Source organism: Grampus griseus (genome assembly GCF_964374135.1).
Source record: "Grampus griseus genome assembly, chromosome: 1".
Lineage (NCBI taxonomy): Eukaryota > Metazoa > Chordata > Mammalia > Artiodactyla > Delphinidae > Grampus > Grampus griseus.
Genome location: NC_139017.1, coordinates 168,869,517 through 168,883,041, shown reverse-complemented (window position 1 = coordinate 168,883,041; position 13,525 = coordinate 168,869,517). Strand labels below are relative to the sequence as shown.

The following is a 13,525-nucleotide window of genomic DNA, read 5'->3' as shown; positions in this document are numbered from 1 at the left end:
CCGTAGATACCGACATTCCCATTTTACAGATGAGGAGACTGTGAAGACACCCAGGGTGGTGGAGCTGGGGTCTGAACAACGGAGTGAGCGCCTGATGCCCTGAGAGGCCGCTGCCCCCTCCCTCGAGCCCGTCCGTCGCTCAGAAAGCCCCGTCGCCCACCCACACCACCGTGCACTCCTATGCACTTGGCACATGCATGTTCTCGTCTGCCAGGGCCTGCCTGCCTCTAGCTGGGGTTTTTGGGGTTTTTTTTTTAAGATTTTTTTGATGCGGGCTTCCCTGGTGGCGCAGTGGTTGAGAGTCCGCCTGCCGATGCAGGGGACATGGGTTCGTGCCCCGGTCCGGGAGGATCCCACATGCCGCGGAGCGGCTGGGCCCGTGAGCCACGGCCGCGGAGCCTGTGCTCCGCAACGGGAGAGGCCACAACAGCGAGAGGCCCGCGTACCGCAAAAAAAAATGTGGACCATTTTTAAAGTCTTTATTGAATTTGTTACAATATTGCTTCTGTTTTATCTTTTGTTTTTTGGCTGCGAGGCATGTGGGATCTTAGCTCCCCGACCAAGGATCGAACCTGCACCCCCTGCACTGGAAGGCGAAGCCTTAACCACTGGACTGCCAGGGAAGTCCCTCCAGCTGGGCTCTTGCAACAAATTGCCCTTGTTTCTCTGGCTAAAGCCCAAGCACGACACTCACTCCTGCTTGTGTCTGCCCGGTCAGGGGCTCCGGGGAAGACACACTAAGTCCTGGCTCTGGGAGTCTTCTGAAGGGACCTAGAGGCCCCTTCTGTCCCAAATGGTCTGGCCTGAGGAGCGAGCCACATAAACTGGACGTCAAGATAGGGGACACTGTCACTCGGGAAAGCAGGTGGCAGAGTGGCTCACAGGGAAGTGAAGGAGACAGCCACTATCGAGCTCTTCTTCCCCGCGAGGCCATGTCTGGATGAGCCTTGCCCTACAATCTGGGGAGAGGCTCGTGGGAGTCCTGCTGCCTCGCTAAGAGGGCTGCTGCCCATGAACGTGGGGAAGCAGGTCTCAAGGCCCCCAGAGGCAGCTGCCACAGTGGTTCAGGACACGACTTCGGAGGCGCAAACCTCAGCTCTGGCAGCTACAGGCTGGGTGGCCTTGAGCAATCGATGCTGGTTCAGAGAAGGCGCTCAGTAAAGGGCAGCCACTGAAAGTCTGCCCCAGGCCCTCTCCCAACATGGCAACACTGAAGAGAAGTCACCAAAGGATTTCCCATTTGAAGTTAACAGGGGACCGTCAAATGCCTCTGCTGTAGAAAGACTGCGCTGAGCCGGCCTTTGGCAGAGGACTAGAAAGTCACATGTCTTTGGGCTCCAGCTCTTAAGGCCAAAACTTAAGAGAAGCCAAGGCGTTTGTTTCAGGAAAGATCATAGCCGTCAAATGCAGTGCCCCAACTTGCTGGCCGAGAACAGACAGGCTCCATTTGGCGCCAAGAGACGGCGAATGTGATACACGCAGGCCTCCCTGCTGACGCCAGACAGGGCTGTGCAGTCAAGGAGAAGTGTTTGGCCAGTGTCACTAAGGAGGGGTTCAAGCACAGGCAACACCTTCCTTTCCAATGTGTATTAAGTCATTTGTTTATTTCTCAAGATGTGCACACTCAAGTATTCAGTTGGCCAGGACAACTCGTGGCTCCTAGATATGTACAGGTCCTTCGACGGCTCGGGTTACAGACAACTTCATAGCTAGTGCACCACACACACGAGATAAAACAGGAAGCCTAAAATCCCCAAGCCACTCCAAGAAAAGTGAGGGAGGGAGGAGGGAGGAGCAATGATGGAGCAACGATGCAGCAACCCGTGGCGGAAATCACACACAGGAGGGGAGAACACAGAGGCAGGCTAGCTTCCATCTCTGTCGACCGCCGTTTCGTGTGGTGCTCAGGGGACTGAGTCCAACAGGTCCTTCAGGAAGCTCTCCGGATCAGTGATTTCTGATAAGAGACCTGGAGAACAGGCAGAGACTGCTTAGCAGCGGCCCTTGCAGCCCCCAGCCCCTTAGTCACGGAGGCTGCGTCCACGCGGGAAACACACTGTGCTCCCACAAGCTCGGACACAGCTGCTCATGGGAGACCGGCGATGACCGCAGAGACAGTCACCGAGCAAACACTCTCTCCTGGGAGGGGAGCTGGGCTCCGACACCTGGCGCTGCGGCAGGATTAAAGGCGTTTAAAGTGGCAGCGGCCAGCTCACGATCTCCCCAGGGCGGAGGTGCTAAACCCGGGTCCATGGACCCTGCAGGGGCCTGTAAGTCCACTGAAACTCAGTGCGCAATGGAGGGGGGGCGGGGGGGTCCCCTGGAGAGAGTGTCTACAGCCTTCAGCAGATTCTCAGAGGGACCTGGGGCCAAACAAAGGCTAACTCCACTGCCCTCGAGGGCTGGGAGGAACAGGGTAGGGTGAAAGAACCCAACCCCTAGTCCAGGGCCTGGGGCAAGCTGCCAGAGCTCAGGAGCTCCGTTTCCTCCACTGCCAAATGGGGACAGTGACAAGTCCTCGTCACATCACCCTGGGGATTAGATGAGGCCAGTTATGTGAAAGTGCCCAGGGCACAGAAGGTGCTCGCTCAATCAGCATCAGGTCCCCTGCGGCCCATCCCTCCCTCACAAGCAGGGCTCTCACTTGACCAATGCGGGGTCGTTAACCCCGAGGCGGGGCAACACTCAAACTGAAGTCTGGGCTAATGCAGGAAGACTGGCGCCCATCAGCTCTTGCTGGTTTGGAAGGTGTTTTTGTCCCTGCATTTGAGTAGGGTGTGTCGGATGTTCTGAAATTTCCTACCAGTTTGAACAAAGCAATAAAGCCATGCCGTAAACGCCTAGGCTCGAGTGGAAGGCGGCAGAGGCCTCCCACCTGACCTGCCCCCGCTCTTCCCTGCTCCAGGGCTGATGCAAAGCCCTGAACAGAGGTGAATACCTTCCTTCCCCTGCCTGCCTCTTCCTCCTCTTCCTCGAACTTTGACATTCATATTGACAGTCTTTGTAGACATTCACCAGACCCCTGGGTGACAGGTAAGGCACTGGGCCCTGAGGACACAGACACACAGGCTACCTGCTCTCAGTTGGGGCCACCTCTTGAAGAAAGCAAGGAGTGTAGCCAAGATAAAATGTCTAGGCTGAAAAGACACCCATGGGAGCATCTAGTGAAGTTAACAAAGGAACTGTGGTGAGCGGTGGCAACCTCTGACCGACAGGTAACGGGGGAGGCACCAGACCAGCAAAGGCCCGTCCAGTATGGCTTCCACTGAGGCCACCGCAACAAACGGCCAAACTGGAAGAAAGGCCTGGAGCTTTGGGGAAGCTCCATCCGGGAAGAAAGAGGAATTCACACTGAGCATCACTCCGAACGTTTGAGGGTTCAGTGCCCAGAGGACAGACTAGAAAATGCTAGTGGCGACCTTCTCTTGATAGGGGGATCTGGGGAGATTTTTTCTTGCTCTTCACACTTGACAAAATTGCCGTCAGGGAAAAGGAAACAAGCTCACAGAAGAGTCAGGCAGGTGCGGCTCCCCCCTGCTTTGGCTCTGGGAGCCTACCTTGGAAAGGACGGTGGTGATGGGGGGCTGGACTGCAGTGCCCACACCCTCAGAGGGCACGGCACTTTTAATTCTGGGTTGATTTCCCAGCACTGGCCCAAGTCACCTCCCCCTGCTGTCACCTGATGCTTGGTTATGAAATCCAAACAAATTTTAATGTGTTTGCAATTAGGATGACAAATTTGTTGTATAACACAATGACTTCATTTTTACCAGCTGGGGGATGAGGAACTGTCTGAGGATGTCTCATGTGACAGCACTTCAAAGCACCTACTAGCAGAGACGTTCTTTGCTCTCTTTTGATATTTACTATTTATCTTAAGAATCAGAGTTGAAATCTTCCACACCTCCCCGGGGGCAGCTGTGACATAAGATGTCTCAGTCCCCGAAAGGCAGGAGAAGACGGGTAAGCTCCATGTTAGTTCTCTGAACTGTCATAAGAAGCCAGGAAACCAAAAGGGGCTCCAGTGATTTTCCAGCTATGCCCCACTGGGAATTTGTTTAACCTTCAAAGCCTCAGTTACCCCATCTGTAAATGGGGATAACCACAGCTCCGCCTCACACAGGGCTGCCCTGCAGACTGGGAAAGTGCGTGCATGAGAACACAGCACCTGGGGTGAAGTGAGCCACATGTCACGGCCGCATCTTGTTACCAGGGACCTGGTATGTACACATCTCTCCCAGACCCCTCGGTGGTGGCCCACAGGCTGGTTCTCGCCTGTTTTTTCCTGTGTGTGAAGATGAAAGCGATGGCCAGCCCCACTAAGATCTGTGAAAGATGAAAAACCTTGACACTGACCAGCGGCGTCGAGGAACTCTGAGAAGGTCTCCACTGGCATGAACTCCTCCTGGAAGGCCTTCAGGGCCTTGTCGGCAGCTTCGTGGATGGGCATGTCGTTGTGGCGGATGTACTCTGCCAGAGAGCAGGACCAGCCACCCTCCGTGTTGCTGGTCGGCACCTTCTACGAGAAGCAACAGGACACACAGGCCGGGCGGGTCGCTCAGGTCAGGCAGGGAAGAAGAGGGCCCTCCCATACACATCCAACTTTTCCCTGGAGGATGTGTTCTGCTTCCAGGAACAACAAAATTTCACTTCATTCCTCTCACAGCCCCTCTCTCCTAAGCACACGTCACATGAACCTACAAGCTTCGAGAGGCGATGCGTTCTTTCCTCCCCATCCCCTCCACCATCAAGCATTTCCCCAAGAAGAGGGACTCGTCAACATGCTTTAATTCAGCTGTTTCATTTAGATGATGAAAGGAACCACCCCAAACCCTCTGATTCTCTCAAGGCTGAGAGGAGCGTCCCTATTATAAAGTGGGCTGGAATAAGTTACACTCACACAGGGCAACGGAGTTGATCCAAACAGAGGGGACGAGAGCAAACAGAGAGTGACTCGGGGTGGAGCGGGGGGAGAGCGGCCTGTAGAAGAGGGTCTGCAGCAGCCTGAGACCGGGTCACAGGAGCAGTCATGGCTACAAATGCAGTCTACACACGCAGGGGTCGGAGCTAGAGGGTAAACCCCTCCCCACGGCGGGTCGGCCTGTTTCTCGGGGGAGGCTGATGGAGGAGCCGGCTGCCGAGGCAGGGTCAGAGCCACAAGCACAGACGTCTACGCCCCTGCCAAACCCGGCCACGCTCCCAGCGGCCTCCTTACCTTAAACATGTTATAAATGAGATCAACGAGGGCCCAAAAGAGAAGGGAAGAGCGATAAGCAGAGTAGTCCTTCACCGCCTTGTCTGTCAGCCTGGAAAATAAAACCAAATCCCATGTCCGTGAAGACCCCGGGAGGATACTCCCAAGGACAGAGCCAAGCATTCTGGGAGCAGGGGAAGAGTCACGGGCACTGAGCATCACTCAGCTCCAGCCACTTGCCATCTTCTCAGAGGAACACGGCCACGGGTCAGAGCTTCTGAAGCCCTGGGACCCAGAGGTTTATTCACCACAAGACGCTGCGTGACACAGTCATCTTTAGTAGCGACTCTGCTAAGCCAGGGAAAATGGGAAAGAGGGAGACGTAAGTTGCAACACGGCAGCCAAAAGGCTACTGCCTTAAAGAGTCGCCACAGAGTCCCGTGTTTCCCTGTGTTTAGCCCCCACACGCGCTCTCGGACTTGACGGGACCTAATAAATGCAGGAGGAAACAAGGTTCTACTTCAGTCTTCACACTCCCTCTTGGAGAGTTTTTACCAGCAGCCAGCGCACCTAAAGCAGTCTCACACAGTAATCTGCCAACCGCGTGCCATGTTAAAACCAGCAAGCTGGTGGACACCTGGCGTCGGACAACAGTGACGTCTCGGATGCGAGCCACAGCCGGCCCAACACCTCCGAAATCCCGGGCTAATCCCAGAGCTCACCGCACCCCTTCGTTTCTAACCAGCATCGCTGCTACTTAATCCAGTGACGCAGTCTGGGATTAGAGAGCAGCCAAGCCCTCGGAACACAGAGGGCCGTCACTGCCAACAGCGTCCACCGCCTTCTCAGCAGGTAGAGCCACCATGAAGTACAGAACGACCAGCACCCACTCTGCACGGTGAGTGAAGTGCCGGTGCTAGGACTTGGTTTCTACAGCCCAAGATCTAGGAGAGGTTTTGTCTGCAAACTGCCTTCATACCTGTAGTAAGTACAGGCTAGATAAACCCTTGTCATGGAGACTCTCCACCCTGGAACAGAGCCCACACCAAAGGCACCAGAACTTAGTATGAAAATGTGTGTACATGCACGCACCATGTGTTTATATACGCTAGAATCATAAACATCAGACAAGCGTAGATGTTATTCATCTAGAAGCTAAAACTACACTGCATGGGCCTCAGGTGAATGGACTACCTAGCATGAGACAGGCCAACCACACCTACACTCAGTCAATGTTTAAGTTATTAACCAAAGTAAAGGAAAATAATAAAATGAGACAATTCTGTTCGCTAAGGTATGCTACCTGTACCCTCCCTCCCCCCAACATCTCCAAAGCGCCCACCTCCTCCCCGACCGCCACGCATGAGGATGCTGCAGCCGAAAGGGAAAACTACTGCGAGGTGGGCCTGTGGACGACGATGAGAATTCTTTCTCTGCAACTCTGTGCGCTGGCAGACAAGGAAACAGAAAAGGCTCTGACGGAAGCCTAGTAAAGTCCCAGGCTTAAATACTTGCAAGTTCCTGGCAGAAGAATCTTTTTTCCTGAACGTAAAACCCGCAGAAGAGAGCAACTTCTCTTGTGCGGACTCCTAGATTTTTGTGTACCTGCTGCGGCCCCCCACCCCATAATGGGCTGAGGACAAAGCCTGCTGCCAGTGGCACTGCCCCAACCACCAGGAGGTCACCCTCTAAATGTCCCTCCTTGCAGGGTGTCCCACACCGTGCTGATGGCCAGCACTCTGCCACCCTGCTTCCCGGGCACCCTGCTCACACCCTGACACCCCGCCAGGGCCGCTCCTTCTTGCAGCTCTTTCGCATTGGTGGCACGAATCTGGAGTGGCCCTGCCCAACTTAATTATTTCAGGTTAATTAGTAAAGGTGACTAAACTGCTACAGAGGAAATGGCAACTCATGAGTGCAGCTCACACTGGATTTCCTAATTAAGCCGTGACCAAATCAGCTTTTCCTTAACTGCCTGGGACAGTAATGAATTCCAGTCTCCTAATTGAAAGCAACACAGCTCCTGTGGGTTCAGATTTCACACCTGCCACCGAGAGCCTGTGCCCAGTGAATAGCTACTTTGCGTGCTATGGATACAGGCCGAGCCTGGCTTATCAACAGCTTAGTATCTTCCAGATCTAACCTTTGACTCCCAGCAGCTAGTTAACTATTAATGCTTTAGACTCTTGGTTAACACTGGAAAGTGCTATGTTTGGAATAGGGGCAGGGGCTAGGTAGGAATCTAACAAGACCGGCCCCCTCCTGCTCTACACAGAGGCTGGCACTGGCTGGACCCAACAGCAGAGCTCCAACCTGGTCTCCCCGGGCCACGAGGTGCCTACCACTAGCGACTTGATAAATCAGAGCTGATGGAGGTGGAGACACCAGGTGTGCAAATTCAGGCCAAGGCTGCTTCCACTTGGTCTGTCATCATCAGGGGCCTAAAAGCTCCTCCCTGCACCCCTGTTGGAAATGTCCCCTCGGATGCTAGCGAAAGCAGACACAGGAGGACAGACCTTCCCAGAATGAAGCAGGTTTCCCTCAAGGGCAGAAGCAAGCTGACAACTCTTAGCCTACTCTGTAGCCCAGGGAGGGCAGGCTGCTCGGGGCCACGACGGGCCAAGAGTAGCGCCAAGGAGTCCCCTCGGGGTGGCGCAATCTGTGCACTCGTCGCAAAGGGCTTCTCGCTGTTGTTGTCTGCAGTTGTTTGCCTCAAGACACCTCCCAGCTGACCCAAATCACAGCACGGGGTCATGAAAACAAAGACCACTTCCTTCCTGAAATGCCTTCCTTCTTAGGGAGGTGTCCACACCAACAGCAGAGAAAGAAAGAAGGCTCGTGGAACGTGGGAGCAGACGGGATAGGAATGTGACCAAGGAGGGAGATGAGGAGCTTTTAATACCAGAAAAGAACATCCCCGAGCACAGCCCCCAGGAAGCTTTGCTAGTTTATGCGCAGACCAGCAAGATTCGGAACACCTGGCTACCTGTCTCAACTGCCTGCCGACCCTAACCCTTCTCCTGAGAAGTCTCACCCTGTGCCTGGCTGGCTTCCTCTCTGAGGACACTTCCCAGGGCTAAGCCTGGCCCCACACTTCTAGTGCCTGAAGAGCTGACCCAGAGGGGCAGGCACCCAGCGGCGTCAGGCCTCGACTCTTGGTGTGACCGGCCGGGAAGGCTCAGGCTCCATTGCCGAGTCAAGCGAGGCGCCTCCACTCAGCACCTGCGCGCCGCGGGCAGCTCTCACCCACAGCGGCTACAGAGTCCGGGCGACGGGCGGCCCAGGAGACGGCCCCCTGAAGCAGGCACCTCCCGAAGCGAGCACTGACCTGCTGGCTCCCCCCGGAGCCACTGCCCGGGCCTGAGAGGTCACCAGCAGCCGCCGCAGGATTTCCACGCGTATGGCTCGCCACTTCTCGGGGGGCAGGACGTGGAGGGCCAGGACAGTGAAGTAGTGGGGCCCGTCCACTTCAAAGGCACTCTCCACCCACTTCTCCTTGGGCTGCTCCAGAAAGCCCTGGAGGTTCTTCTCCTCTCGGGAAGTTGCTCGGGTTCTGGAACAAAAGGAGCACCATGAAACCAGGGCAGAAGCAGGGCACGAGCAGCAAGAGGGGAGGAGGCTTGCTCAATCTCCCGTCTTCTTTTACGTTTCCTGAGCGCTCGGCTCACGGAACCCCCCACCCGTCCTCCACCGCCCCTCCCGCCTCCTCTCCAAGCGGGGCACTCCCAGCCCCGCCCCAGTCCTTCTCGGGGGCATCTTCCTCGCCCCCCACCCCCCGGCCCAGCTCCGCACAATTCCAATTGCGCGTGTCCGGCACATTCACAAACACTCCGCCATCCACGTGTCCTGACAACTCTGGAAGGTGACAGCCGGCACCTCTTTACCAGGGTATCTGAAGGCCCGGGGAGTGAAGTGACACAACCAAAGTCACCAAACCAGTCAGCAAACCCAGAGTCTCTGAGCCCACAGCCCACACTCCCCGACTCCACGAGTCTCGGTACAGCTAACTGTTCACACGGCATTTGCAGCCGGTGCCCTTCCTAGGCTATCGTGGTGTGTTCTTTTATGTGTCTGTGTCCTCTCTCCTCCATTAGAACAGATTCCTCCCGGCAAGCACTGCTTCTCGTTCTCGCTTTTGCCTGAACTGCAGCAACAATGGTAATCATCAACTTTAACGCCAAGCCCCTTCTAAGAGCTTTCCGTGGATTATCTCATTTAATCCTCACGATAACCCGATGAGACGGGTACTCTCCCAACGTTACAGAAGGGGAAACTACAGCACAGAGAGAGTAAATATTCTGCCCAAAGCCACACAGTGGCGAGTGAAGGAACTGGGCTCTGACCCAGGCAATCTGGCTCCAGAGCTCTCCCAGCGTGGACTCTCCACCTGCAATGAAGCTTCAACAGGTCACTACGGGCACTGAGAGACCACTTCCTTATCACGTATTTCTGGCTACACTCTCTCCTCACGACCTGGATGGTGCTCTCAGGCCAAGAGTGCTTGACGCCCCATCCTAGTTCCCTGGAAATAAAAACACAACACTAGTAGCAGCTGAATCAAAGTTACCAGGTCTGCACATGGCACTGCCAGGCACTGGACTGTGGGAAAGCAGGGGGGATGGTACGGGGACACCAGGCACCCTTCTGCCCCATGGATGAACACAGATGGAACAGGCGGCTACACTAGACTGGAGTGTCCAGAATTGGAAATCAGAAGCTTTGTGCCATCGCACGACCCGCTCCACTCTGCGCTGGCTCGCGCTGTGTGTGACACACTCGCCTTCATATACAAACGTCCCACCAAAGGCAGCAATCCCTGCTCAACCAGCCCCCCGCTCCCCCACGCCCACCGTGACCAAGCTCACACCAGCGTGAACCAGCGAGGGAAGCAGGCTGTGGCGGGAAACAGTGCCTCTTCGTGCAGCTTCCGGCTTGGCCTCTAACTGAGCGAGACCATCAGGACACAGCCCGCTCCCTCCCCAACTAAGGAAACTAAGCATGAGTTACGAGCGTCTGGCATTTCAAAGACACAGTGACATCGGAAGCCACCAGCTCTGTTCTGCTAGACAAATCATGCGGCCTCTCTGGGTCTGCTTTGCTCCCCGGAGACTGGGGCGGCCCCCTCCACCCCACTGCTGCCAAAAAGAGGCAACGGCTCTGTCAAAGGCCCCACGGACACCAGCGATCAGCACTGCTCAGGCCTGAAGCACAGGCCTGTTTTTTTTCTGGGCTACCTTCCTTCTCAGCTGACTTTCCCAAATAATCTTCAACAACACCTCCCCACTCACAGCTGCCAGAAGCCTCACTCACTGAAGAGACAGGGATAGCAAGTCCAGGCCCTTGGTCCTGCCACATCCTCCAGCTGTGAAACGCTCACCTGGAACAGCCTGTGTGCCTTTGACAGTGACCCATGGCCCCCCCCATCCAAGGGAATAGTCTTGCAAGTAGCAGCTACACTGAAGTAGAAGCTTCGATGATCTGGCCTCTCCCACTTCCTGCTCCCCTCTCGGCTGAAGGTCAGTCCAAGGAGGCAGCCCTTGGCTGCCCGTGCTGGTAGATGAGACAGTTTTGGAAAAGGAAGCCACCGTACTCTTTATTCTGTGTGATTCCAAAGAGGCGCAGATGAACACTCCTACTTCGGTAAAGGCTGCCTGGGGCCATTCATTCGTTCTAGAGCTAACTAGAGCGGCTACAGACAAGCCGGGAGAGCTTGTCGGGCAGAGGAACCCGAGGCGCGCGGTACTGACGTGTTCAGGACGTAAAGCACGGTGTGGATGATGTACGGGATCAGGTGGATGTTGCTCTCCCGGCCGCCCCCTCCAGTGTCCGCGCTGAAGGACTGCTCCATGGCGAAGCGCAGGAACAGCAGCTTGGTGTCGTGGATGTTGAGCTGGTACGTGGGCTCCCGCTGGCCCGTGCACTCCTGGAGGTAAGTATTGTGCCTGGGAGAAGAGAACAGGTGGTGAAGCGGAAGCAAGCTCCCTGGTGAAGACCCAGCTGGGAAGGCAGAGCCCCCCTCGGCCTGATGGCTGTGAAGGTTACACAGACGGATCGAGAATGAAAGGGGGAGTCAAGGACAAGGGCTGGGCTCGGGGGAAGACAAGAGCAGAGCACACTTTTGTTTCTGCTGTGACTGAACACGATGCTCTCCAAGCTTTGAGGAGAACGTGCCGGTTTGGGGGCGGGGGGGGGGGGAGCAGGGGGTGCATTTCTTGATGGACTAATGTCATAGGACATAATGTGACCACATCTGGAAGTGCATTTTGAGAGAAGAAATGTAGAACTTATTCATTCTGACTGAAAGGTGATCCATCCATAAGAATCATCTCCTCAACCTCCAAATAAAAGGTCTTCCTATGTCAATGTACATCACCAACCACCTGGACTCTGCCCCTGAGTAAGTCTGTGCCTCAGTCTCTTCATCTGTAGAACGTGTATAATAACAACACTCGGTAAGCAGTTCCACATGCTGCCCAACATGACTTTCATCATTATTACTGCCAAGTGCCTGGTTTATGGTAAGTATCTTTTCATCCCCGAGCTTTACAACAGGACTTGGAGTGGGGCACCACTGCACAAGGCATCTGCAAGAGATGAGGACCTCACAGAAGGTTTCGCTACTCTACTCTGGATCTTAGGACAAGGGAGGCTTTGAAAGGAGCCCGACGTTCCCCACGCCATCAAGCTATTTTCATTATTTAAACCTCAGAGAAATAGAAGTGAACTCTGAGAAATTTTGGCCTCAAGGACCAAGTCAGGGGTCCTGTGTTTTGTGTCCTAAGATCAGCAAAGGAGGAGAGGTAGCAGATAACCAGAGATTCCACCTGGGGCCCCAGACGCTGAGGGTGCTGGCTTCTCCCAACAGAGTCCCCTCTCTTCCGGATGGGCTCCTCTGTCAGGAAGCAAAGACAGACACAGATTCCTGATGAAGGTGACAGGAGATGGCTTCCCCGGGGCCGGGGCTGACAGCTGATCTTCCCCCATCTCCTGGGAATCCTCTCTTTTCTACCATGCAAGATGCTCCACACTCACCTTGCCAGACAGGTGGCAAAAGCTGACTCAGGGACATGGGGCCCCCAGACGGGAAGGAGACCGTTGCACTTAGTGTTGGCGTTCTGAAGGGCGGCACTTTCCCACTCTTCCCGGCCTCGAGCCAGCCTGGATTGGGAGGAGAGCAGGGACAAGTGACTGCTGGAATTAATCTGGCAACCAGGCACCTGGGCGCATAGGGGTGGAGGAGGGTTTGCAGACACTAAGGAAGTGCTGGCCCGTGTGCCTGACTCTACAGAGAGGAGCAGCCGTTTGTAAGCACGATGGTAAATGCCAGCTTCACCGCCTCTAGTAAGCAAGGCTGCTCTCACCAGCCTTGGCCCAAAAGCCAAGTATCTTTTCCAGATTATATGGCAGGAATGGCACTTGGGCCTGTATGGCTGAAGGTAGGACACCATACTTTGCAGAGCCTAAGGAAGAGAATTAAAGCCTCAGGGATGGCAGTCCCACCCCCTCCCAGTCCAGGGCCTCTGGCGAGCTGCCCGCTCCCCTGAAGTCACACAGGGCTAGTACTGAAGCACATGCAAGGGGAGGCCTAGTGAAGGAGCCACTCCGCAAGAACCAGGCCCACCTGACGGCAGCCAGGTGGCAATCGTAGTGCACGATGTTGAAGTGGGACACGGTGCTGTAGCCCTGCTGCTTCCGGGGCTTGTTCTCCATCTCCTCTAAGGCTACCCGCTTGGTGAAGGTATAAATGCCCAGGACCTTGGTGGGCTGCAAAGACAGATAACATAAAAAGGAGGAGAGGTGAAGCTCCAAGGCAGGCTGTGAAAGGAGGTGAAGCAGAGCAGAGGGGCCCCGAGGGTCTACGATCCTAGGAAGGGATGCATTCAGGAAAGGGGGTGATGGTGAGCCCCTCAGTCTCCTGGTTAAGCACTTGGCTGGGCAGAGCCCCAGTGAAATGAGGGTTGTGGGGAGCAACTGAAATAAAGTGGATGCTGCGAGACAGAAGGGCAGAAATGCGAGCCTGAACGGTCCCTTCCTTTTTGCTTCTTTTATCTGAAAATGAAGAATAAAGTGCCTTCTTGTTAAGTCACTTGTTTTTCAAAACTGACCAGAAAGCTCCAAGGAGCCTGTGTCACAGCAGGACTTACAGGGCTCGTGGCCCAGGGTAGTGCCCCTTCGACAGGCTTGGGCGCTAAGTAATACATTCAAGCTGGAGAGGAAGAGGGATGACTTTTAGGCCTTTAGGGGAGCAAACTGGTCACTTGCTGTTGTGCTCCTTTGGGTGTTAAATCGAGTTAGGTGGAGCCCAGAAAGCCAAGGTCCTGACCTTCTCCC

At 55.1% G+C, this 13,525-nt stretch overlaps 1 protein-coding gene across 3 annotated transcripts in view; it reads right to left on the bottom strand.

Annotated features, from left to right (window-relative positions):
- Positions 1-509: 509 nt before the first annotated feature.
- Positions 510-13,525, bottom strand: part of UBR4 (ubiquitin protein ligase E3 component n-recognin 4) — a gene marked incomplete at its 5' end in the record, with an annotated part of 127,807 nt that continues 114,791 nt past the window's right edge. For all 3 annotated transcript variants that reach the window (XM_082680317.1, XM_082680318.1, XM_082680319.1), the window contains 7 exons: positions 510-1,969; positions 4,357-4,519; positions 5,216-5,306; positions 8,523-8,747; positions 10,942-11,136; positions 12,227-12,352; positions 12,816-12,958. In XM_082680317.1, the coding sequence (XP_082536443.1) occupies positions 1,905-1,969; positions 4,357-4,519; positions 5,216-5,306; positions 8,523-8,747; positions 10,942-11,136; positions 12,227-12,352; positions 12,816-12,958 (1,008 nt within the window). In that variant the 3' untranslated portion in view covers positions 510-1,904. The remainder of the gene's footprint in view (positions 1,970-4,356; positions 4,520-5,215; positions 5,307-8,522; positions 8,748-10,941; positions 11,137-12,226; positions 12,353-12,815; positions 12,959-13,525) is intronic.